The following is a 27,365-nucleotide window of genomic DNA, read 5'->3' as shown; positions in this document are numbered from 1 at the left end:
AAGAAATAAAGTCCACGTTTTCGTGAATGTTGCAGAATAACCTCCGAGGTCGAGCAATGTTGTTTGAAAGATAAAAGCCGAGGCGTAAGCGGAGGCTTTTATATTTCAAACAACATTTCGAGACCGAGGAGGTTATTCTGCATCATTTACGACAAAAAGGACATTATTTCTTTTCTACCAAGACCGATAAATATGGTTAATCTTTTCCTCTATAGAGAAACGAATAGGTCACCATGTCTCGATTACGCTGTTTTATTTAACACTAGAGGTACAATTTGTTTGCTTACCTGTGTTAGGAATGCTGACAATCTGAGCTTTCGTTACATTGAAAATAGCCTTTTTTAAATTACAAAATTGTTCGTTATATGTATTGATCAGTTAAAAGGAATGTACAATAACAAAATCATGTTCCTGTTTTACTGCTAAAATCACGTTGTTTAATGTGTAGGGAGGTCCGTGGAATAGCCCCACTTAGCTATAAAAATCGACTTCATCAGCAACTTCATGAAATTTACAGTGTTTATTTCTTATAAAGATGACACATCAATGCGGTCTAACTCTTTACCCCTTAATGCCACGATTTGACGCACTGGCCATATCCTTAGAGTGTTTGCCTGGCTGCCCCTCAGAGCGTTTTAGATGAATTGGAGATGAATTGGAGTGCAGTTTAAAACTGAACTATTAAGGGTCATAATATTTCATTTATATTATGTATTATATATCACTGGATTTATAATAAATTAAATTTTTCAAATCTTTTTACATAATTTCGATCGGAAATTTCTGTTAAAAAATAATTCAGGTGAAAGCAGGTGTAAATAGGAAATTAGATATTTTCAACATGTAACACGGCTTTAATAAGCCAAAATTGTCTGTATAAATAATAAAAAAAAAACATGTGTGATGATATAATTGATGGTTAAATTACTATTTATTATCAGTTTTATAAGTTTAATTACTCAGAAATTAATAAATTGTAGTGCTTCTTCAATGTCAATCTCGCCGACAAATTTTCAGACTTGCGTCCTAAAACTTGATTTCTGAACGTTTTTGGACACTTTAAAGATCTAATTCTATTAAAATAAGTATTTTCTACACCTTTATATTTATAAATATGTGTAAAATGGAAGGTATCCCACCTCTGATGTTTCGGAGGTCCGTGTTTGCTCTGCTCTTATTTTGTATATTTGTTTAATGGACGTTGAGATTGAATACTGTTCGTTATTTCCATATCCAATCTTCTGAATTTGTGAGAAACACGTGACGAAATCGGCACTGCGCGGTCCCGAACTTCACAAAATTTTCGTAACTTTTGTTGGAGTATATTACACATATAGATCATTATAATTTTCAAACCTTTCAAGAAATAGGTAGTTTATAGTTTGAATTTCATGAAATGCTTTACTGGATGAGAAAATATTGCGTATTTACTGAGTTATATGCTCACGTGATTTCTAACTGTAGTATGATGCAATCGTCTATAGTTAACCTGCAGGTGGCCACCTGTGCTCTGATAATTTGTAAACAAGCGGTAATTTCAAGTCAAATCAACAATGAAATACACATGCGTCAAAACTCGTCATTAAGGGTTGGGGGCTAGGCGTCAAAAGTCGTCATTAACGTGATTAAGGGGTAAAGGAGGGAAAGGTCTAAGGGGAAAAGAGCTAAACAAGTATTTCATTCTACAGCCAAATATGCATTTGAATTTTTTAAATTTGATACATGTTTCTGATATGATAATCTTTTGATTCGTGATTTATTGGAGAATAATGTGTGGCGGCTTCATTTCATGTTTTGAATAATCATGGTAGAATGTTTCATACAAATACCAAACTATGATATTATTGATTTCATACATGTTTATTTATTTATAAACTGAAAATTACATTAGGGATTTTCCACTTCTAAATATAGTTTGTGAAACTGGAAGTAAACATTTGGAATTTTCCACTTCTAATTATAGTCTTTAATTTAAGTAACAGGAACTATAACGTTAAAATGTCTTCCTACAAATGGCTGTAAGTAAAAAAACATCTTCTACAAACATGTACCTTTTTATTAATCTATACAGACAAGCATGTATTTCTTCAATAATATGATTACTATTTATTGAGGTGTTCTTCAATAAAAACAATGACCTGTAAGACTTTAATTAAAATCAAAATACCTTGGATTAATAGTGAAACAAACAATTTTCTTAAAACAAACTATTTTTTAACCATATTTAATATATATGTATTTTGAATGTTCTGTGCAGGGACTTAGATAAACAGCATTTATCAGAGTCTGTGTTTATGAAACTGAGTCACATAGTGGGGTCCTCAGAGACGGTGATCATGAGGAGAGAGATGGAAGAGTTCATGGACAGGATGACAGATCAATTAATTAATAAAAGAAAAGAATATAGGATGATGACTAGTGGCAGTCGCAGAGAAGGATTCAAACTGAAGACATCAGATATGGACGCAATGTTTTGGCCACATGATCACTATGTAGTCTGGGACTTGGACCAGGTTCAGAATTATGACCTAAATAATAAAACACTGATTCTCTGTGATTGTTCTGATAGCCCACCAGGATATGCTTTACTTGAATTACTGACACCAACGGAAATATCAAGTGTACAGGATGCATGTGTGAGAATAAATGACAGATTCTATATAATAAGTTCCATACACAGACAAATAACATGTTCAGATGCTATTCCTAATTCTAAGGAACATGGTCCGTGTGGTAGTGGTGTTTACTGGGAAGTAGAGTTTGATGCTGCCCAATGTTTTGTCTGTGATGTTTGGCCTCCTCCGGCATCCAAATGGACCAACAGATGTCACTCATGGCCTCCGTCTTTTATTGTTAATGACGTAGTTGGAAGTGGATGCCACTTTGTAGCAATAGGACACAAACTCGGAAAACACGCAGACAATGAATGGAGAATTTCCTTCTCTTTAGCAGAACAAAAACTTGTCTATTCGTTGAACCACTGCCAATTCTTAACCTATGGGCTGCTAAAACTGTTTTTAAAAGAGTCTATTAATGAAGGATTAAGTGAAGGAGATAAATTACTGTGTTCATATCACATGAAGACAGCAGTTTTCTGGGTGATTCAACAAAACACAATACCTCAATGGCATCCACAAAACCTTCTTCAGTGTTTCTGGATCTGTTTTAAACTTATCCTTAAATGGGTGTATGAGGGGGTTTGTCCAAACTTCTTTATTCCAGAAAACAACATGTTTCTGAGTAATATTCATGGTGAAGCACAAAACAAATTATTCATCAGGCTTCATAAATTGTACGAGATGGGTTTAGCATCACTGCTTCATTGTCCATCTATCAGGTCCAGTGTAATCACTGTCCTTCAAAATCCCAGACAATCTGTTGATACAAATAAACACATTTTGATCTCCAAGGTTTTGTTTGAAATAGATCTACTTAATGAATTGTATTCATTTGGCATACCAACACCAGACCTACACACCTGTATGAGGTTCCTCAATGCTTTCGAGAAGTTGATAATTTTACCCCTGACTCAGTGCCAGGTTCTCCAATTAAAGAGGTTTACAGCCACTGTACTCCAGAACACTGCTTTTATATTATACCAGCTTCCAATCCTTTTTGCTCCATTTGAGGTAAATACAAGCTCAGTTGTAAACAAGCAGGTGTATATAGCTAACAAAGCATCCAGCTATATGCTGAAATTAGCAGTCAAGTTTGGGTGTATTTCTGATATGTTGTACATTGCAATGTTTTACTATAAGACACTTAGATATAAAGAAGCCCTATCAGTTCTAGAAATGACAAAGGTGAAGTTAGCACAGCCATATGTAATGTATGTCCACGATTTATCTGAGAATGCAGTACGGTACATGCTTCATCAGTCCTTGGGGGGACAGTCCTGGTCTACAAATATGAGACATGCTGTGGCATGGGATATTGGACTTGATAATCATGTCTGTTACATCAATGAATTAGTGCTAGAACAGCAGTCTGGGTTACAGTGTGGATCCCCTGGATTAAAAATCCCATCCTATGTTTTCATACACATGTTAGAGATCTTGTGTTACAGACATATAGACCCAGTGAGAGCACAATCATCTCTAAATGATCTACAGGACCTGGTCCACCAAGATCAGGGGAGGTATATACATGTAAATCTCAAAGACATTTCCTGGCAGATTCTGGGGATCTGTCAACAGATGACAGGGAACCATCAAGCTGCTCTGTACTCCTATCAACAATCTCTCAGACAAAAACCATACCACAACATCCAAACTGCTACATTGATGAGAATTATACAAGAAATCATGGCACTCATGAACAGAAATCAATAATAATAAATCAAGATTGTTACCTGTCAGAATTCAGCAATTCAGAGAAAAAAATCTGAGTCATTCCCTATCCCCCTTGGAATTTTCCTTTTTTTTAAAATTATATTTTACACCTAAGGATAATTCTGCATATCCCTGCGCAGTCTGCAGGATATGGGCCCTTATCGCAGTGCAATTATCATAGAACCTTTCATTGCGAAATAGCAACTTATTTTGCTTGACAGAGTTATCCAATCAAAATCCTTGATTTTGTTGCGCGATTTCTGTTAGCCTGGCAGTGCATTGAAGAAAAAAACCCACCACCCACCCTTTTTCCTTTTTGGGGTTTTTGGTTTTATATTATCTTGCATTTTAGTCCAGATTTGTATTTTTCTAACTAACTTGTCATATGTTTCTTGATTGGCGCAATTGTTTGAACGTCCCCAAAGATTTACTCATTTATGTTATATTTTATGCATATTTACCTACATGTACTCTGATATGTTCACTGCATGTAAATTTCTAGTCAGTCTCGGCGCAATTGTTTGGACGCCTCAAAGGATTTACTCATTTATGTTATATTTTATGCATATTTACTTGTACTCTGATATGTTCACTGCATGTAAATTTCTAGTCAGTCTCAGGGGGATCACACTTGTACCTTTCACATATGTATATGTAACCTGTATTGTTTAATATTAGATGATCCCCTTTAAAGCGGCACTGTAACGCACAAAGGGGAAAATTGACAAATGTAGAATTCTCGCATGACCTCTATAAATTTTGTTCAATTCCTAAAAATATTCAGTTTCAGAAAATTACGTTTCAGAACCTAAAAATGATATTTTATGGGGAAAAATAAAAGTAAAATTAATTTCTGTCTGCCCCAGAACGAAAATATTGCAAAATACCCTGGTACTTCTTCCTCCCTATTGTACGCGTGCGCAGAAAAGTGTTGAATAAGTTTCCATAGTTACAATGGTCTTAGTTAATTAAGAATGAATGTAAGAAGACCAAAAAACTTGATTTAATTTTTTTTAAAAAGTTTTTAGAACATATTTCTCACCTTTGCATGCTCCAGTTGAATGTTGTTTACAAGTTTGAGCTAAAAATAAGAGTTGCGTGACCTTGACATAACCGAAACAACGAAACGGTAGATACAACCTTTACTTTTCCGGCACTTATATTGTGCAGTCGATTCTTGCAGTTTAATTGTCATATATTTACTAAATACTCATAATTTCATAAGTCTTTCTCTGTATGCTACAGATATCTTAAAATTACGATATGATTTTGACTCACTGTGCCACTTTAATGATTTGTTTTACATTTTTCTATATGTCATTGAATAAAATGACATATTAGACAAAAACTGCATATCTGTGTTTGGTTGTATTTCACTGCATTTTCAGGCTGATATTTCTCATGGGAGGCATAAAAATATTTCAGTTCAACAAAGAGAATGGTTTGTTTATATTCATAAATGCAAAAACCAAATATAAACAAGAGGCCCATGGGCTACATCGCTCACCTGAGAAGCTTTGACCATTCTGTTCTTTACCAGATTTCACCCTTTACCAGATACATAATGCATCCCCACACTACACTACTGATCATAATTTAGACATTTTGAAATCTACACTACCCCATGATCCTTCCATGGGCACATATGTTTCAGCTTTTTTGGCCCAGTGGTTCCTGAGAAGAAGATTTTCAAAGATTTTTCCTATATATTTCTATGTAAAACTTTGATTCCCTATAATGGCCCCGCCCTTCCCCCGGGGTCATGATTCCTACAATTTAGAATTTACACTACCCCAGAATGCTTCCACATAAGCTTCACTTTTTCTGACCCAGTGGTTCTTGAGAAGAAAATTTTCAAAGAATTTTCTTATATAATTCTATATAAAAATTTGATTCCCCATTGTGGCCCCACCCTTCCCCCAGGTGTCATTATTTGAACAGTTTAGAATCTAAATTATACCAGGATGCTTCCACATAAGTTTCAGCTTTTCTGTCCCAGTGGTTCTTGAGAAGAAGATTTTCAAAGATTTTTACTATGTATTTCTATGTAAAACTTTGATTTCCGATTGTGGCCACGCCCTTCCCTCGGGGGTCATGATTTGAAAAATTTAGAATCTACATTATATCAGGATGCTTATATATAAGTTTCAGCTTTTCTGGCCCAGTGGTTCTTGAGAAGAAGATTTTCAACGATTTTTCCTATATATTTCTATATAAAAACTTTGAATCCCTATTGTGGCCACGCCCTTCCCCCGGGGGTCATGATTTGAACAATTTAGAATGTACATTATATCAGGATGCTTATATACCGGTGTAAGTTTCAGCTTTTCTGGCCCAGTGGTTCTTGAGAAGAAGATTTTCAAAGAATTTTCCTATACATTTCAATGTAAAACTTTGATTCCCCATTGTGGCCCCGCCCTTCCCCCGGGGGTCATGATTTGAACAATTTAGAATCTACACTATATCAGGATGCTTCCATATAAGTTTCAATATTTCTGACCCCGTGGTTCTTGAGAAGAAGATTTTCAAAGATTTTTCCTATATACAGTGGCGCCTCATTTATCCGGACGCTTTGGTTCCCAGGCAAATTGTCCGGATAAGTTAAGCGTCCGGATATCTGAATTCTATTGATTTCTCTTCCAGATACACTGTATTTGTATTGTAACTCTTATACATGTATACAAAAAGAGATATAAAAATGCTTTCATTTATAGAATTAAATTATTAATTTTTTTTTAACTTATCTTTAGTATACATCAGCACTACCGTTACACTTTTTTTCAAATATAATAAATATTTTTATAGGAAAAAACTAGATGTCGACTCGGGCTCTCTTTGTCGGTGGTGTAGATATGACTGTAGCTGAAGACCAGAATGACAAACATTGGATATAACGCTGCTTATATGGGTAGATTTTTCATTACCCAGCTTAGTTTATATTCTTGTTTATATTCATAAATGCAGAAACCAAATATAAAAAATAAACATTATATTACGTCTTTTTAAGAATTTTATATTTAAAATTTAAATATATAGATTTAAAAAATTACAGAATGTTTCTGGAAACAGATTGTTTAAAATAATATTACAGTTCAACATGGCGAGCACTTGCTGGTTTAGTGATTACGCGTTTAACGTAATCAGAATGCAATACAACAACCTACAGTGACCTAATTTAAAGAAGTAAAGAGGCTAATGATTGTTGATAAAGATCCTTTTTCTAATTTAGTTTTTTCTTGAAAATAAACACGAGTCCTAATGTACATTTCTATGTCAAACGACTTTGAACAGATCTTTATTTCTTACACCTATAAATACATAGATATATAGTAATAAACAATAGAATTTGCAAGTATATGAAAAGGCATAACTCTTTATTTTTAATTACCAGATGTTCCAATACTAATCAAATGAAGTCATGAATATTCAAATGTTGATTTAAGGTACTGTGGTTTCATCAATATTCGTTGAGCACCAATTTTCATGAATTTTATTGTTGAGCAGATCCACAAAATCAAATGTTCACTGAATTACGAAATATGACATTGATTTGTATAGTCAAAACTTTTGTCCACAAAATTAAATATCCTAGAAAACGTCTGTTTTACAAAATCCATGAAAATTGATGCCAACGAAAATTGATGAAACCACAGTATTCGTTTCAGCTCTAAAGTGTGTACTAATTACTCACAAAATAGTATGCTGTTTCTCCATTTAATGTTTAGAAAATATTAAATTATTCCTAACAGTGTGTTCCTAACATATTCTTCTACTACTTCCACAATAAAACTCTATGTACAAGTCATGTAGGAAATGCGTTGGACTGAATTGACTTGTGGGCTGAGAAATGTTTTGTTGTGAAAGAAGTGAAAAAATATCTTGGGAACACATTGTTTATAATATTTTGAAATGGCAGCTTAAATACTGATGACACACTTTTTTCCATGGGGTCATAATTCTGCGGATTTTCAATTTCTGTTTACCGGTAATCTGTATGTAGAAAATTCTCAGACTATCACCAAATACCTTACATTTATATGAAGTGCACTTGGACAAATTTCTGCTGAAAATCTGTGACCGCACACATAGCATAAAATTAATATCACGTGGAAAAAAGTACTTCTACAGTTTATTGAGAAACAAATAGAGAAACAATTCACTATTTTGTGCGCAATAAATAAAACTTATTTCAGTGGTTGGAACTGTAGCTCTCTGGTCATCCATCCCAATTTTTTTCATAGCTGCAGCTAAGGTATTGATATAACTATTGCCTATTATCAAAAGAAATGGGGATTTTTTATATTTCTATGACAACCCACTATGTACATCATTGTAAAGCAATTCTTATCATGGTTTTGTTAATTAAGTTTGTTGTTTCTAATTGAGTTTGTTGTTTGTAAATAAAATTTGTGAAGGGATGATTTATTTCAGTAAATTCAGGTATATTACCACTTTCATTTCCTATAAGCTTATACATGATAAATAAAATTTTATTTTCCAGCAAGATGTGATTGTTAAACACTTATGCCCGTGTGTGGCAGCTGATGGCAAAGGTTGAAGTTTCTAAAATGCAAGTGAAACCCCAAGGCCAAAATTGTTGATATCGAAAGAAAGGTCTTGTCACATGGAATACACATGTGAAATTCCGTATAACGGGTATTTTTTGCGGTTGTCCAATTTTGGCAGATAGGACAAATCCGCAAAAATTACAATTGCAAAATGTTTTTTATATGCCTTCAGGTATTCTATACATGCAAGTGTAATAAGTGGTGCGTCTGCAGACTCATATGTGAATGTGTCTTCGTTAGCGGGAAAATTTGGGTGACATTGAAACTCCGATAGTTGCAAACAAAATGTGGCAGTTTTTCTTTCTTTCCACTTTTCAATCTTGTGTTTTGTCTTGAGAGCGTAATTTAAAAAAACTGCTTGTATACCATATTGCTTGATTGTCTCGTGAATTTTATCCAAATCAGACAATTGACAGTATTAGTTATGCCCTCAATGCACATGACACGTATGAATTTAGGGTGGTTGATTATGCAACTGTTTGTTTTAACTTGAAATGAAAATTCCGATTTGGTTTTGATTGCAATTATTTAGGTGTCTGTAAGATTATGGATTGGGGGCATTAATTATCATTTTCTATATATTTATTTATTAAATTTTAGTAGATCATATAAAACAAGAGGCCCAAGGGCCTTGAATCGCTCTTCTGATAAATTGTACAACCTATCACTTGTATTTGAAGCCTCTAACCCTATGTATTCTAAGACCAAAGTTGCACCACCTGACAAAGTTTGATGATTCTTAGCCAATAAGGACTACTTCTTGGTCTACATTCTTGGAAAACCCAAAATGCATCAACTTACACAGTTTGATTATTTTAAGCCAATAAATACATAAGATACTTAAATATAGCCATAAAATGACGAAAGTAGGTCACTGTGACCTACTTTTTAGTCGACATTCTCCGAAAACCCAAGATGCATCAACTGACAAAGTTTGATGATTCTAAGCCAATAAGTACTAGAAATACTTAAATATAGCCATAAAATGTTGAAAGTAGGTCATCATGACCTACATTTTAGTTGACATTTTTCAGAGTCCAAAGATGCATCTGCTGACTAAGTTTGATGATTCTAAGCCAATAAATACCTAAGATACTTAAATATAGCCATAAAATGTCGAAAGTAGGTCACTGTGACCTGATTTTTGGTCTTCACTCTCCGAAAACTCAAGATGCATCAACTCACAGAGTTTGATAATTCTAAGCCAATAAGTACCAGAGATACTTAAATATAGCCATAAAATGTTGAAAGTAAGTCACCATGACCTACATTTTAGTCGACATTTTTCAGAGTCCAAAGATGCATCTGCTGACTAAGTTTGATGATTCTAAGCCAATAAATACCTAAGATACTTAAATATAGCCATAAAATGTCGAAAGTAGGTCACTGTGATCTAATTTTTGGTCTTCACTCTCCGAAAACTTAAGATGCATCAACTCACAGAGTTTGATGATTCTAAGCCAATAAGTACCAGAGATACTTAAATATAGCCATAAAATGTTGAAAGTAGGTCACCATGACCTACATTTTAGTCGACATTTTTCAGAGTCCAAAGATGCATCTGCTGACTAAGTTTGATGATTCTAAGCCAATAAATACCTAAGATACTTAAATATAGCCATAAAATGAAAAAAGTAGGTCACTGTGACCTAATTTTTGGTCGTCACTCTCCAAAAATCAAAGATGCCTCAACTCACAGAGTTTGATGATTCTTAGCCAATAAGTTCCAGAAATACTTAAATATAGCCATAAAATGTCAAAAGTAGGTCATCATGACCTTATTTTTGGTGGTCACTCTCCGAAAAACCCAAGATGCATCAACTGACAAAGTTTGATGATTCTAAGCCAATAAATACCCAGGATACTTAAATATAGCCATAAAATGTCGAAAGTAGGTCACTGTGACCTTATTTCTGGTCGTCACTCTCCGAAAACCCAAGATGCATCAACTGACAAAGTTTGATGATTCTAAGCTAGTTTGTACAGGAAATACTTAAATATAGCCATAAAATGTCAAAAGTAGGTCACCATGACCTAATTTTTGGTCGTCACTCTCCAAAAATCCAAGATGCATCAACTGACAAAGTTTGATGATTCTAAGCCAATAAGTACCAGAGATACTTAAATATAGCCATAAAATGTCAAATGTAGGTCACCGTGACCTAATTTTTGGTCGTCACTCTCCGAAAACCCAAAATGCATCAACTGACAAAGTTTGATGATTCTAAGCCAATAAATACCTAAGATACTTAAATATAGCCATAAAATGTTGAAAGTAGGTCACCGTGACCTACATTTTGGTCGACATTTTTCAGAGTTCCAAGATGCATTTCCTGACCAAGTATTTTTAACAATTTGAAAACATATGCTTGCAAAATTCTAAAAGTAGGTCACAGTGACCTACTTTTTCTTAAATATGTTTTAAGGTCCCAAAATGCAGAAACTTACAAGATTTGATGATTCTAACCCTTTCAGTGCCTGAAATAATGGGATTTAATGTTTTAAAAAGGTTAAGTCATCAAGTTCAAAAAGTAGGTCATGGTGACCTACTTTTAGGTTGACGTTGTTCAAGGACCCAAGATGCATCAACTGACTAAGTTTCATGATCATAGGCCTTAAAGTGTCCAAAATATGCCTTCAAATCAATCAAATCAATGAAAAGAAATGCCCACAAAATTTAAAAAGTAGGTCACCGTGACCTACTTTTGAGTTAACATGATGTGAAGTCCTAAGATGCATCAACTTACAAGATTTGATGATCCTAGCCCTTATAATAAGCAAAATATAAACATTTTTATTAATTTTAAATTTAGGTCAACTTCAAAGTGACCTTGAGGACACGCCCTTTGCCCCAGGGTCATGCCTTGAACAATTTTTAATCTTCAACATATCCTGATCCTTGTATGTAAATTTGGTGAAAATCTGCCTGGCGGTTCTGGAGAAGATTTTTTAGCAACTTGTACTTTTGGTTTTGTTTTCCTGATTATCTCCCCTTGTTTTAGGGTCCCAACCCTTATTTTAGTATAAATGGTAGCCCTCGGGCCAAGGATACCCTGTGGCAAATTTGGTACTGATTGGCCAAAGGGTTCTTGAGTTATGGCCCATATTCTTAAAAGTTAACGCACACCGCACAAATGAGCCTTTGGCTCAGAAGAGCTAATAAACGTCTGATTAGAATACAGATTTTATTTGTTGTTTGAGTGGACTAGTACTGACACAACAATGAATATATACATTTGTGGTATCTCTCCATTATATAAACATACAGAGAGAAAATATCTTCAATTCTGTATGAAGTTTTTCAGAGGTCAGAGGTCAATACGTGACCTAATCACACGGCGCAATAATATCTACCGGTACATAAATTATGAAATGACCTGCTCTACTTGCTTATCGTGTATAAAAATGAACAAAATAAGCAAGTAAAATGATAGTAATTATTTTATTTAAACTGTAAACAGTGGCGGATCCAGAAGTTTATGTGGGGGGGTTTTGAGGCCCAAAGGGCCGAAGGGGGAGGGCATGGGAGGGGGTGTCCCCCTCCCATAGGTGGGGGTTCTGGGGGCCTCCCCCGAGAAAATTTTGTTTTAAATGGTTCTAAATGGTGTATTTTCCAGCATTTTGGGGGTACTTTTGTAGCTTTTTTAAAGACCGATCATCACATATTTTTAATAAAATGTTTTCCATTAATTTAACTTTAACACAAGACTTTATACTTTGCTTTAAAAAAATGTTAAATATGACAATTTTAGGAATGCAAGCAGTTGACTTCAAGTTGTCTTAGTTTACTTAAAATGCAACTCCAATTAATTTAGTCCTATGTCAAGCTGACTTCCAAGATACAACTAATATACCAAATTTTTAAACACTAACAAAATTAAAAAATGAATTATTTTCAGAATCCCTAACTTATGCTTTTCAGCTTACTTGAGTATATACTGTCAATATGATTTGGAATATAAACACACGTGTACAATTAATGAAATTTCAAACTGTCTTAACTGAAGAAAAATTACTTATAAACTGGAGAATATGTCAAAACTAGAGGGGTTTGCTAAGCCAACCTGGTTTTGTAAAAAAAAAATATTAATTTTAATTTTAAAACGGTAAAAAAAACCCTGAATAATAGTTTATTCATAGTTTAAAAAACATGCATTTTATCAGCAAAAGAATATTACTGAGCAGCACCGTAACTATATATGCAGTTTTCTGTTGTTGGTACCTGACTTCATTGAACTGTGACCTTGTGATTTCACAAGGTGCACGGACTATCCGATCTCTGAGGCACTCTCTCTGTTGATTACCTGTGTATTGTGTGCGTTCAAGCGGAAAGTGATTTCCTGTTAGGTGTATGTACATTTCACAGTTATACAAACAAAGGGTTTTATTAGAGTCTTATCAATGCAACAAAATGATAACATGACACTTGTAAAAAAAAAAAAATCAATGAGCGGGGGGGGTTTTCCCGAACCCCCCCAAACCCCCCTGAATCCGCCCTTGGTAAACAAGTATTTCGTACAGTTTTGGGGCTATCGATTGAACCTGTGTACATACAGAAAACTAAGAGCCTAGCGTTTGTTTACATTTTTCTTCACTTTTGTCAGCTGAACGTTCATCCTTATACATGTATTTTGGGGTAGACCTTTGGTTAAAATTTCATGATAAACTTTCATTTTATCTTTAAATTTTACTCACGATAAATGCGTAAATCTGTTGAAAAATATCATTGCAATCATGCCATGAACAGCTGCCAAACACCTCGGCGTTTTCGTAGTTCAATGTAGGACTAAAGCTGTCGCCAGTGTCTCCATGTTTATCAGTGTTTTACGATAAGTATGCATTTAGTTACTGAAACCTTTGAATGTTTTCAATCAAATTGCTAATTAACTGGCTCGGACAAGAGTCTCAATCCATCGGATCCATTCATCCCTTTCTGGCGACCGAAATTCCTCCAACTTTTTATCATCAAACTTCGGACGTGTTTCTTGTGTCTATTCAGCATCGATTATAATTTTTCACGAGTAAAAATATTCCCAGACAACAATCTGTTCACTATTACTGATCACAAGTAGCCGTTCACAAAATATTCCCTTCGAAATAGATTCCTTAGCCTAATGAATTCGAAGCGTAACCGCCATGCAAGCCGATTTACACCTTGCGTCTTTTTCAAAATCTACGACGGACGGTTAGTGCAATAATTTAAAATCGAAAATATTCAATTGTCTGTCTCAAATGTATATATAAGTAATAAATAACAAGTTTATAAACTTCAATGGGAATTGAAGTGGGTCGGTACGTGATCAAATCTTCTGAGAAGGCCTTCGGCCTTCACAGGATTTGATCACGTGACCGACCCACTTCAATTCCCATTGAAGTTTATAAACTTATTTATTTCTTAAATTTATTTTCAATTGGGACTAGGCATAAATTTAACAAGAGTAACTGAAAGCTAGTAGTTTAATTAAGTTAAATAGAATAATACCTGTTATATCGCACCATCGCCATCGCACCATAGAATCATCGTCATCGTGCTATCACACCATAGCTCCATCGTCATCGCATTATCGCTTCATCGTTATTGCACCATCGCATTATTGCGCCATCGACCTATTTGTCGATACTAGATGATGCGATAGTGAACTGCATGGCCCTATCCAGATTCTATAATCCATTGTCTATATACTGAATTAACAGTGGATTTTCCCGTTATTTCTTGCTCATGACAAGAAGGACGCGGCGGGTGTGACCGGTCAGCAGGGGATGCTCACTCCTCTATGGCACCTGTTTCCATCTCTTATGTTTTCAAGGTTCATGTTTATTCTGCTCCTATTCTTTATTGTTTTATCAACTTTTGATCTTGAATCCATATGTTTCATACAATAATTAGTGGTCAGCTGATAGCAGAGACATTATAAAATAATTAGGGACCAGATGATAGCAGAGAATTATAGTTGTTATCTTTGATTTGTATAGTTTACAGGATTGATGTCACGGACTACTTTTTGATATCTGATATCTATCATTTGTATAGTTTACAGGATTGATGTCACAGATCAGTATTTGTTGTTTTTGATTTGAATAGTTTACAGGATTGATGTCACAGATCACTATTTCTTATCTTTTTATTTTATTCAAAGCTTCCTTTTTTGTAATCAATAAAAATTGATGAAGATGAAATGATTAAAATGATTGGCACATTTTATTGACATTGAAGATTTCATATATGAATAACTATACATACATGTAAAACTAAAATCCTTTGATATAAAACTATGATTGCACAAGAATGATGAGTTTGTGATTTATCTGTGACTGGTGTAAAATCAGAAAACTTCATCGCACGCCAATACAAACCTAAGTTATACTAGCTTATATTCTTTTTCTAAAAATAAATACAATAATATTTCTAACATATCACTAGAATATTGCACTTTACAAGGTTTTTGTTGCTTTATTACACAACAGTGGCTGACATCTTCACAAAAACAACAAGGAATGTAACTCGTATTTCTCTTCATGTTTTCTCCTCTACTTATCTATACCTTAGGAACTAATACATGTCCTAAAGTTGATAATAATCATCCTAGTGTTAACAGATTATCCATCAGCAGTTTAAATTCCATATCAATCAGTGAGAGAAGTTTACAACAGTTGTGAAGGTTTGTTGTGATGTCACAGGAAGAAATAATCATGTAGCACTCAAAACCACGCCCCTAAGTGTGAACACCCCTCAATCTTTGTCATCATCCCGATCTCGTGGTCCCTCATGTAAACATTGTCTTTTAACTTTAGACTTCTCAACTCCAGGCTCCTTTATCATCAAACTGCAACAAGATCAGACAAAAAATAAAATACATTACACATAAAAAATTACTAGGTCACACATATAAATTAACCAGGTCAGACAAAAAATTAACCAGGTTAGATGTTACAGAAATATTAGATAAATTAACATTTTTTTTTTTACATTAAAACAAGGTTAGACATAAAAAATAAGGTAAAGCACTATTCTAACATCGAAAAAACTGACATTTGTTTTAATCTAATTTTCTTTCTAAAAATTAGACTAAAATCTGTTGATACCTTGCTTGGACTAAAGTCTGCAAAGTTGGCAAAAGCATCCTCTAAGGCTGCAGCATTACTTCCTGTGGAGCTGGAGAAAGGGTCATTACCTGTCACAGGAAAATAAACAAGGTTCAGATAAATAATTATCTTTATATCAAACTAGATTCTCACAGAACTCAGTTAATTTTGTCACAGAAAAATAAACACGGTTCAGACATATTCTAAGCTTGATATTGAACTAGATTCCCACAAAACTCAGTATATTTTGTATTAATAAGAGATTAATTTAAATCGCAGCAGAATTTGTATCTTGGATCCACTTAGATAACACTTTTAGATATATAAATTATTGTGATTATCTGAGATAACTCATTACTAATGTAAAAGCAGAGGACTTTAACGTCACTTAATGTATTAATCTTCATGTTTTAAAGTATCTTTATAACCAAGTGATAGCCTAAACAACAGGACATGGATCTATCTACTCTGCAAACTTCATTAATACATGTAACTTTATGATTCAGGTACTATTATACATAACATTAAAAAGTTGAGGCTTTATGTCCAAACAAAACATACCTGCAAATGGATCACTGTCAAATCCCCCCAGCTGTTGACTGGGACTAGGGGTGGGTCTGTTTTTGGGAGGGGCGGGTCTTGGAGGAGGCTGTTTCTTCTGTTTGGGAGGCAAAGCTGGGGCTGGAGACTTGGGTCCCAGAGGAGGTCGAGAAGGAGATTTTGGTGCAAAAGGGTCACCACCAAATAGATTGTCTGGCTTCTGAAGAAAAAAAACCGTCATAACTCACCTCACAACAAGAGGCCCAAGGGCCTTGAATCGCTCTTCTGATAAATTGTACAACCTATCACTTGTATTTGAAGCCTCTAACCCTAAGTATCCTAAGACCAAAGTTGCACCACCTGACAAAATTTGATGATTTTTAGCCAATAAGGACTATTTCTTGGTCTACATTCTTGGAAAACCCAAAATGCATCAACTTACACAGTTTGATTATTCTAAGCCAATAAATACCAAAGATACTTAAATATAGCCATAAAATGTTGAAAGTAGGTCACTGTGACCTACTTTTTAGTTGACATTCTCCGAAAACCCAAGATGCATCAACTGACAAAGTTTGATGATTCTAAGCCAATTTGTACAGGAAATACTTGAATATAGCCATAAAAGGTCAAAAGTAGGTCACCATGACCTAATTTCTGGTCGTCACTCTCCTAAAACCCAAGATGCATCAACTCACAAAGTTTGATGATTCTAAGCCAATAAATACCTAAGATACTTAAATATAGCCAAAAAATGTCGAAAGTAGGTCACCGTGACCTAATTTTTGGTCGTCACTCTCCAAAAACCCAAGATGCATCCACTAACAAAGTTTTATGATTCTAAGCCAATTTGTACAGGAAAATACTTGAATATAGCCATAAAAGGTCAAAAGTAGGTCACCTTGACCTAATTTTTGGTCGTCACTCTCCTTAAACCCAAGATGCATCAACTCACAAAGTTTGATGATTCTAAGCCAATAAATACCGGAGATACTTTAATATAGCCAAAAAATGTCGAAAGTAGGTCACCATGACCTAATTTTTGGTTGTCACTCTCCGAAAACCCAAGATGCATCAACTCAGAAAGTTTGATGATTCTAAGCCAATAAGTACCGGAGATACTTAAATATAGCCATAAAATGTCAAAAGTAGGTCACGGTGACCTAATTTTTGGTAGTCACTCTCCGAAAACCCAAGATGCATCAACTCACAAAGTTTGATGATTCTAAGCCAATAAATACCTAAGATACTTAAATATAGCCATAAAATGTCGAAAGTAGGTCACCGTGACCTACATTTTGGTCGACATTTTTCAGAGTCCCAAGATGCATCTCCTGACCAAGTTTGATGATTGTAGGTCTGAAGGTAATCAAAAAATGCCTTTTAAACAATTTGAAAACATATGCCTGCAAAATTCTAAAAGTAGGTCACAGTGACCTACTTTTTCTTAAATATGTTTTAAGGTCCCAAGAAGCACCAACCTACAAGATTTGATGATTTTAACCCTTTCAGTGCCTGAAATAATGGAATTAAATGTATTAAAAAGGTTAAGTCATCAAGTTCAAAAAGTAGGTCACGGTGACCTACTTTTGGGTTGACATTGTTCAAGGACCCAAGATGCATCAACTGACTAAGTTTCATGATCATAGGCCTTAAAGTGTCCATAATATGCCTTCAAATCAATTTGAAAACAAATGCCCATAAAATTAAACAAGAGGCCCATGGGCCACATCGCTCACCTGAGAAGCTTTGACCATTCTGTTCTTTACCAGATTTCACCCTTGTTATACAAAATGCATCCCCACATTATCCCACTGATCATAATATAAACATTTTGAAATCTACACTACCCCATGATCCTTCCATTGGCACATATGTTTCAGCTTTTTTGGCCCAGTGGTCCCTTAGAAGAAGATTTTCAAAGATTTTTCCTATATATTTCTATGTAAAACTTTGATTCCCTATAATGACCCAGCCCTTCCCCCGTGGGTCATGATTCCTACAATTTAGAATTTACACTACCCCAGAATGCTTCCACATAAGTTTCAGCTTTTCTGGCCCAGTGGTTCTTGAGAAGAAGATTTTCAGATTTTTCCTATATATTTCTATATAAAACTGTGATTCCCCATTGTGGCCCCGCCCTACCCCCAGGGTCCATGATTTGAAAAATTTAGAATCTACACTATACCAGGATGCTTCCACATAAGTTTCAGCTTTTCTGGCCAAGTTCTGGAGAAGAAGATTTCAAAGATTTTTCCAATATATTTCTATGTAAAACTTTGATTCCCCATTGTGGCCCCGCCCTTCCCCCGGGGGTCATGATTTGAACAATTTAGAATCAACATTATACCAGGATGCTTCCACATAAGTTTCAGCTTTTCTGGCCTAGTGGTTCTTCAAAGATTTTTCCTATATATTTCTATGTAAAACTTTGATTCCCTATAATGACCCAGCCCTTCCCCCGGGGGTCATGATTCCTACAATTTAGAATTTACACTACCCCAGAATGCTTCCACATAAGTTTCAGCTTTTCTGGCCCAGTGGTTCTTGAGAAGAAGATTTTCAGATTTTTCCTATATATTTCTATATAAAACTGTGATTCCCCATTGTAGCCCCGCCCCTCCCCAGGGGTCATGAATTGATCAATTTAGAATCTACACTATACCAGGATGCTTCCATATAAGTTTTAGCTTTTCTGGCCACGTGGTTCTGGAGAAGAAGATTTTCAAAATTTTTCCAATGTATTTCTATGTAAAACTTTGATTCCCCATTGTGGCCCCGCCCTTCCCCCTGGGGTCATGATTTGAACAATTTAGAATCTACACTATACCAGGATGCTTCCACATAAGTTTCAGCTTTTCTGGCCCAGTGGGTCTTGAGAAGAAGATTTTCAAAGATTTTTCCTATATATTTTTATATAAAACTTTGATTCCCCATTGTGGCCCCGCCCTTCCCCCGGGGGTCATGATTTTAACAATTTAGAATCTACACTATACCAGGATGCTTCCATATAAGTTTCAACTTTTCTGGCCCAGTGGTTCTTGAGAAGAAGATTTTCAAAGATTTTTCCTATATATTTTCATATAAAACTTTGATTCCCCATTGTGGCCCCACCCTTCCCCCAGGGGTCATGATTTGAACAATTTAGAATCTACACTATACCAGGATGCTTCCATATAAGTTTCAGCTTTTCTGACCCAATGGTTCTTGAGAAGAAAATTTTCAAAGATTTTTCCAATATATTTCTATATAAAACTTTGATTCCCCATTGTGGCCCCGCCCTTCCCCCGGGGGTCATGATTTGAACAATTTAGAATCTACACTATACCAGTATGCCTCCACATAAGTTTCAGCTTTTCTGGCCCAGTGGTTCTTGAGAAGAAGATTTTCAAAGATTTTTCCTATATATTTTTATATAAAACTTTGATTCCCCATTGTGGCCCCGCCCTTCGCCCGGGGGTCATGATTTGAACAATTTAGAATCTACACTATACCAGGATGCTTCCATATAAGTTTCAGCTTTTCTGACCCAATGGTTCTTGAGAAGAAGATTTTCAAAGATTTTTCCAATATATTTCTATATAAAACTTTGATTCCCAATTGTGGCCCCGCCCTTCCCCCGGGGGTCATGATTTGAACAATTTAGAATCTACACTATACCAGGATGCCTCCACATAAGTTTCAGCTTTTCTGGCCCAGTGGTTCTTGAGAAAAAGATTTTCAAAGATTATTCCTATGTATTTCTATGTAAAACTTTGATTCCCCATTGTGGCCCCGCCCTTCCCCCGGGGGTCATGATTTGAACAATTTAGAATCTACACTATACCAGGATGCCTCCACATAAGTTTCAGCTTTTCTGGCCCAGTGGTTCTTGAGAAGAAGATTTTCAAAGATTTTTCCTATATATTTCTATATAAAACTTTGATTCCCTATTGTGGCCCCGCCCTTCCCCCGGGGGTCATGATCTGAACAATTTAGAATCTACACTATACCAGGATGCTTCCACATAAGTTTCAGCTTTTCTGGCCCAGTGGTTCTTGAGAAGAAGATTTTCAAAGATTTTTCCTATATTTTTTTATATAAAACTTTGATTCCCCATTGTGGCCCCGCCCTTCCCCCAGGGGTCATGATTTGAACAATTTAGAATCTACACTATACCAGTATGCTTCCAGATAAGTTTCAGCTTTTCTGGCCCAGTGGTTCTTGAGAAGAAGATTTTTTAATGACCCCAACCTATTTTTGTCTTTTCTTGATTATCTCCCCTTGTGAGGGGATATGTCCCTTCATTTTGACAATTTAAATTCCCCTTTACCCAAAGATGCTTTGTACCAAGTTTGGTCAAAATTGGCCCAGTGGTTCTTGAGAAGAAGTCGAAAATGTGAAAAGTTTACGGACGGACAGACAGACAGACGGACAGACGGACAGACAGACGGACGGACGGCGGACAAAATGTGATCAGAAAAGCTCACTTGAGCCTTCGGCTCAGGTGAGCTAAAAAGTAGGTCACGGTGACCTACTTTTGAGTTAACATGATGTGAAGTCCTAAGATGCATCAACTTACAAGATTTGATGATCCTAGCCCTTATAGTAAGCAAAATATAAACATTTTTATTAATTGTAAATTTAGGTCAACTTCAAAGTGACCTTGAGGCCACGCCCTTTGCCCCAGGGTCATGCCTTGAACAATTTTTAATCTTCAACATATCCTGATCCTTGTATGTAAGTTTGGTGAAAATCTGCCTGGTGGTTCTGGAGAAGAAGATTTTTTAGCAACTAGTACTTTTGGTTTTGTTTTCCTGATTATCTCCCCTTGTTTTAGGGTCCCAACCCTTATTTTAGTATAAATGGTAGCCCTTGGGCCAAGGATACCCTGTGTCAAAGAACCACGAACGATAGTATTGTTCTCCCGCCTAGCTCTAAGTTAATTTTCAAAAGTTAATATATTTGAATGATTTTCAGAATTTTTATAGATATTGATATGAATTTTCATAAAACGTGACTTTTTCGGGATACCAAAGAAAGATAACTCTATAATTATGGTAAAACTTGAATATTTCACTATAGAAATCAATGGAAAACGGAAAATATTTTTAAAATATCTTTTCCCCCCCATGAAACAAAAATTCCTTTTTACAGGTACTATAGACTGTCATTTTACAAATTTATGCCAAAGCTTTTTGTGTTTCACGGGGGGGAACATATGTTTATAAAAAAAAACGAAAAAATGTTGATTTTTCACCAATTCTAAAGCTATTTACAACTAAATAATTATATTTTAATAATTTATATATGTTTTATTTATTTGTGTAAAGCATAAGAAAAGATATGAAATACATTTAATCATATTTAAGACTATTTCAAAATACAGTGATTCTTGAAAGTTCGATTTCACTAGAAAATATCGTCTACCCCCCTTTTTTGAGAGCTGAAATTAATGATAATTTACTATTTAGAACTGGAATTAAAATGATTAATCAATTACCATAGAACTGTTCTTTGTATTAAACCAAGATTTAATGGCCAAATTGTCATTAAAATTGAATTTAAAGGGTGCAAAATGTAGGCGGGAATCAAGAGTTAGAGTACGTGGTTCTTTGGTACTGATTGGCCAAAGGGTTCTTGAGTTATGGCCCATATTCTAAAAAGTTAACGCACACCGCACACCGCACAAATGGCCATAGCATTAGCTCTTTGAGCCTTTGGCTCAGAAGAGCTAAAAATGAAGTTTTTATCAGCACTTTATAAAACTATTTATTTGTACTAATATCCTTTGTTTTTCATTGCCTTGCCAATGAAATGAACACAAAGATAATATAGGCTGTGTTTCTTACACTTGGTTTTGAGCTGGATCCTCCTTTCCCAAAAGGATCAAAAGCATCTAGTTTGGAATTATCTGTACCCCCAAATGATGCAAACGGGTCCACGCTATTAAATGGATCCTCCTACAAAACAAATAACTTATGTCAAAATTTCAATGATGGCACTTGATATAAATCTTATCAATAAATGTTTGTCCCCTTTTTTCAAATAAATTTATGAATAGGTAAATGAGTTGGCTCAATTAAATATTTTTTTCTACTTTGATACCTGCTACCCATATGATTATGTGTAATGTTTTTTATGAATAAAATTCCTGTAAAGGAAGAAGAAAAGAGGGAAAACAACATACAGGCTCCGGCGTAAAGTGAGACAAATGATCAAAATTGTGCTCATTTTAATTTTACAGCCCCCAGAGTCAGACCTTTATTTGCCTGTATCTGGAGGTTTGTGATAAAGTGAAAGTGAAAGTACTGACCTTCCCAGACTTAGAGGAACTCTCGAATGTGTCAGAGGATTTAAACGGATCATCAGAGGAGAATGGATCAGAACCAAACGAGGACTTGAAGGGATCCCCACCTACAACACAAGAATTAAAACATGTATCTTGTGATGGAACTTAGGTTTTGGGTTCAGGAAATTTACTTTCTTGACATTCAAATATTTATTGTATATTTTACTTTTTAAAACAATAGCATTTATTGAAAACTTGGTTTTGGCAAAATTCAGTTGGAAAGGTATGTTGGCCATGTGCCTCAATATGACTTTTTCAAAACTATGAAGTATGACCTGCTATAGTTTACAGATGAATGTACATTCTTTAAATGGGTCATCTTAAAAGTATACACATAAATGTACCTTCTTTAAATGGGTCATCTATAGTATTCAGATAAATGTACCTTCTTTATTAAAATGGGTTGTCTATACTATACAGATAAATGTACCTTCTTTAAATGGGTCATCTTTAGTATACAGATAAATGTACCTTCTTTAAATGGGTCATCTTTAGTATACAGATAAATGTACCTTCTTTAAATGGGTCATCTTTAGTATACAGATAAATGTACCTTCTTTAAATGGGTCATCTATAGTATACAGATAAATGTACCTTCTTTAAATGGGTCATCTTTAGTATACAGATAAATGTACCTTCTTTAAATGGGTCATCTTTAGTATACAGATAAATGTACCTTCTTTAAATGGGTCATCTTTATTATACAGATAAATGTACCTTCTTTAAATGGGTCGTCTATAGTATACAGATAAATGTACCTTCTTTAAATGGGTCATCTTTATTATACAGATAAATGTACCTTCTTTAAATGGGTCGTCTATAGTATACAGTTAAATGTACCTTCTTTAAATGGGTCATCTATAGTATACAGATAAATGTACCTTCTTTAAATGGGTCGTCTATAGTATACAGATAAATGTACCTTCTTTAAATGGGTCATCTATAGTATACAGATAAATGTACCCTCTTTAAATGGGTCGTCTATATTATACAGATAAATGTACCTTCTTTAAATGGGTCGTCTATATTATACAGATAAATGTACCTTCTTTAAATGGGTCGTCTATAGTATACAGATAAATGTACCTTCTTTAAATGGGTCATCTATAGTATACAGATAAATGTACCCTCTTTAAATGGGTCGTCTATATTATACAGATAAATGTACCTTCTTTAAATGGGTCGTCTATAGTATACAGATAAATGTACCTTCTTTAAATGGGTCGTCTATAGTATACAGATAAATGTACCTTCTTTAAATGGGTCATCTATAGTATACAGATAAATGTACCCTCTTTAAATGGGTCGTCTATATTATACAGATAAATGTACCTTCTTTAAATGGGTCGTCTATAGTATACAGATAAATGGACCTTCTTTAAATGGGTCGTCTATAGTATACAATTAAATTTACCTTCTTTAAATGGGTCATCTTTAGTATACAGATAAATGTACCTTCTTTAAATGGGTCATCTTTAGTATACAGATAAATGTACCTTCTTTAAATGGGTCGTCTATAGTATACAGATAAATGTACCTTCTTTAAATGGGTCGTCTATAGTATAAGATAAATGTACCTTCTTTAAATGGGTCATCTTTAGTATACAGATAAATGTACCTTCTTTAAATGGGTCATCCTTAGTATACAGATAAATGTACCTTCTTTAAATGGGTCGTCTATAGTATACAGATAAATGTACCTTCTTTAAATGGGTCGTCTATAGTATACAGATAAATGTACCTTCTTTAAATGGGTCGTCCATAGTATACAGATAAATGTACCTTCTTTAAATGGGTCGCCTATAGTATACAGATAAATGGACCTTCTTTAAATGGGTCGTCTATAGTATACAGATAAATGTACCTTCTTTAAATGGGTCATCTTTAGTATACAGATAAATGTACCTTCTTTAAATGGGTCATCTTTAGTATACAGATAAATGTACCTTCTTTAAATGGGTCGTCTTTAGTATACAGATAAATGTACCTTCTTTAAATGGGTCGTCTTTAGTATACAGATAAATGTACCTTCTTTAAATGGGTCGTCTATAGTATACAGATAAATGTACCTTCTTTAAATGGGTCGTCTATAGTATACAGATAAATGTACCTTCTTTAAATGGGTCATCTATAGTATACAGATAAATGTACCTTCTTTAAATGGGTCATCTATAGTATACAGATAAATGTACCTTCTTTAAATGGGTCGTCACTCTGAAATGGGTCAGATCCTCCTCCACCCGTGTCGCCTCCAAATACGTCCTTACTCTTAAAGGGATCCTCCTTAAAATCGTCCAAGGCTGACCCTACACTGAAATTACTTATGGTACTGACTGGGCTTCCATACTGAAATCATATCACAGTTAATGCACTTATAATGATGAAGTTTCTGATAGTACTGACTGGGCTTCCATACTGAAATCATATCACAGTTAATATACTTATAATGATAAAGTTACTGATGGTACTGACTGGGCTTCCATACTGAAATCATATCATAGTTAATACACTTATAATGATAAAGTTACTGATGGTACTGACTGGGCTTCCATACTGAAATCATATCACAGTTAATACACTTATAATGATAAAGTAACTGGTGGTACTGAATGGACTTCCATACTGAAATCATATCACAGTTAATACACTTATAATGATAAAGTAACTGGTGGTACTGAATGGACTTCCATACTGAAATCAAATCACATTTAATGTAACTCAGATCATTCAATGTATTAGTTCTCACTGTAGACCTACTTACAGTAGCCCTAGTACTGAGATCTTGTACAATGTATTAGTACTTAATGTTGCACTAGTACTTACAGTTGCCCTAGTACTAAGATCATCCTGTAGTTGATTGGAGAAGATATTAGACACCTCACTGTTAACACTGCCATAACTGGCTATGCTGTGTTTTAACCCTCTCTCCTGATCATTCAAATGCTGTACTCTCTGACGATGCTAAAATAAAACAAGAGGCCCATGGGCCACATCGCTCACCTGAGAAGCTTTGGCCATTTCGTTCTTTACCAGGTTTCCCCCTTGTAATACATATTGTGACCCAACCCTACCCCAATGATCATAATTTTAACAATTTAAATTCTACACTATCCCAGTATGCTTCCACATAAGTTTCAGATTTTCTGACCCAGTGGTTCTAGAGAAGAAGATTTTCAAAGATTTTTTCTATATATTTCTATGTAAAACATTGATTCCTTATTGTGGCCCCGCCCAACCCTGGATGTCATGATTTGAACAATTTAGAATCTACACTACCCTAGGATGCTTCCACATAAGTTTCAGCTTTTCTGACCCAGTAATTCTTGAGAAGGAGATTTTCAAAGATTTATTCTATATATTTCTATGTAAAACTTGGATTCCCTATTGTGGCCCCGCCCAACCCCTGGGGTTCATGAGTTGAACAATTTAGAATCTACACTAAAAAAGCATGCTTCCACATAAGTTTCAGCTTTTCTGGCTCAGTGGTTCTTGAGAAGAAGATTTTAAAAGATTTTTTCTATATATTTCTATGTAAAACATTGATTCCCTTTTGTGGCCCCGCCCTACCCCCGGGGGTCATGATTTGTACAATTTAGAATCTACACTATCCCAGGATGCTTCCATATAAGTTTCAGCTTTTCTGGCTCAGTGGTTCTTGAGAAAAAGATTTTTTCTATATATTTCTATGTAAAACATTGATTCCCTATTGTGGCCCCGCCCTACCCCCGGGGGTCATGATTTGAACAATTTAGAATCTACACTATCCCAGGATGTTTCCAAATAAGTTTCAGCTTTACTGGCCCAGTGGTTCTTGAGAAGAAGATTTTTAAAGATTTTGCCTATATTTTTCTATGTAAAACATTGATTCCCTATTGTGGCCCCGCCCTACCCCCGGGGGTCACGATTTGAACAATTTAGAATCTACACTATCCCAGGATGCTTCCATATAAGTTTCAGCTTTACTGGCCCTGTGGTTCTTGAGAAGAAGATTTTTTAATGACCCCACCCTATTTTTGTCTTTTCTTGATTATCTCCCCTTGGGAGAAGACTTGGCCCTTCAATTTAACAATTTAAATTCCCCTTCACCCAAGGATGTTTTGTACCAAGTTTTGTCAAAATTGGCCTAGTGGTTCTTGAGAAGAAGTCAAAAATGTGAAAAGTTTACAGACGGACGGACAGACAGACAGACGGACAGACGGACGGACGGACGACGGACAAATTGTGATCAGAAAAGCTCACTTGAGCCTTCGGCTCAGGTGAGCTAAAAAATATACAGTATACAGGGTAATTTTCGTCCCGTTATATTTTCACCCTTTCACACTTGCAAACAGTTTTGCCTCGTTTTCACCCAGTCATAGTTTTGTTTATGAAATTATACTGTATTCTTTGAATTCGCCCCTTTTTAAATTCGCCAAGTGATAGTAGGGCGAAAATAAAACAGGGGCGAAATTTTCCCTGTATACAGTAAATTACAATATTCATTTTTCTATGTCCAGCAACAGTAACTTGAGT

At 35.0% G+C, this 27,365-nt stretch overlaps 1 protein-coding gene and 1 pseudogene across 2 annotated transcripts; one reads left to right on the top strand and one right to left on the bottom strand.

Annotated features, from left to right (window-relative positions):
- Positions 1 to 1,952: 1,952 nt before the first annotated feature.
- On the top strand, positions 1,953 to 5,609 carry LOC134254251 (uncharacterized). 2 transcript variants are annotated; one of them, XR_009989282.1, is made up of 3 exons: positions 1,953 to 2,018; positions 2,258 to 4,746; positions 4,834 to 5,609. XR_009989282.1 is itself a non-coding variant. In XM_062736794.1 (2 exons), exons 1-2 carry the CDS (start codon positions 1,999 to 2,001, stop codon positions 4,329 to 4,331), a joined length of 2,094 nt encoding a protein of 697 aa, XP_062592778.1. In that variant the 5' UTR covers positions 1,953 to 1,998; the 3' UTR covers positions 4,332 to 5,609. The 2 variants fall into 2 exon arrangements, 1 of the variants encoding a protein (XP_062592778.1); XM_062736794.1 differs by having other exon boundaries at positions 2,258 to 5,609.
- A 9,555-nt stretch (positions 5,610 to 15,164) lies between these two features.
- The window catches only part of LOC134254250 (epidermal growth factor receptor substrate 15-like 1), a 36,924-nt pseudogene continuing 24,723 nt past the window's right edge, over positions 15,165 to 27,365 (bottom strand).

This window comes from Saccostrea cucullata, unplaced genomic scaffold (assembly GCF_032062105.1).
Source record: "Saccostrea cucullata isolate Sc308-1 unplaced genomic scaffold, CSIRO_AGI_Scuc_v1 ctg4337, whole genome shotgun sequence".
NCBI classification, from domain to species: Eukaryota; Metazoa; Mollusca; class Bivalvia; order Ostreida; family Ostreidae; genus Saccostrea; species Saccostrea cuccullata.
Note: the sequence above shows the minus strand (reverse complement) of the source record. Positions and strands in the feature narration are given on the sequence as shown.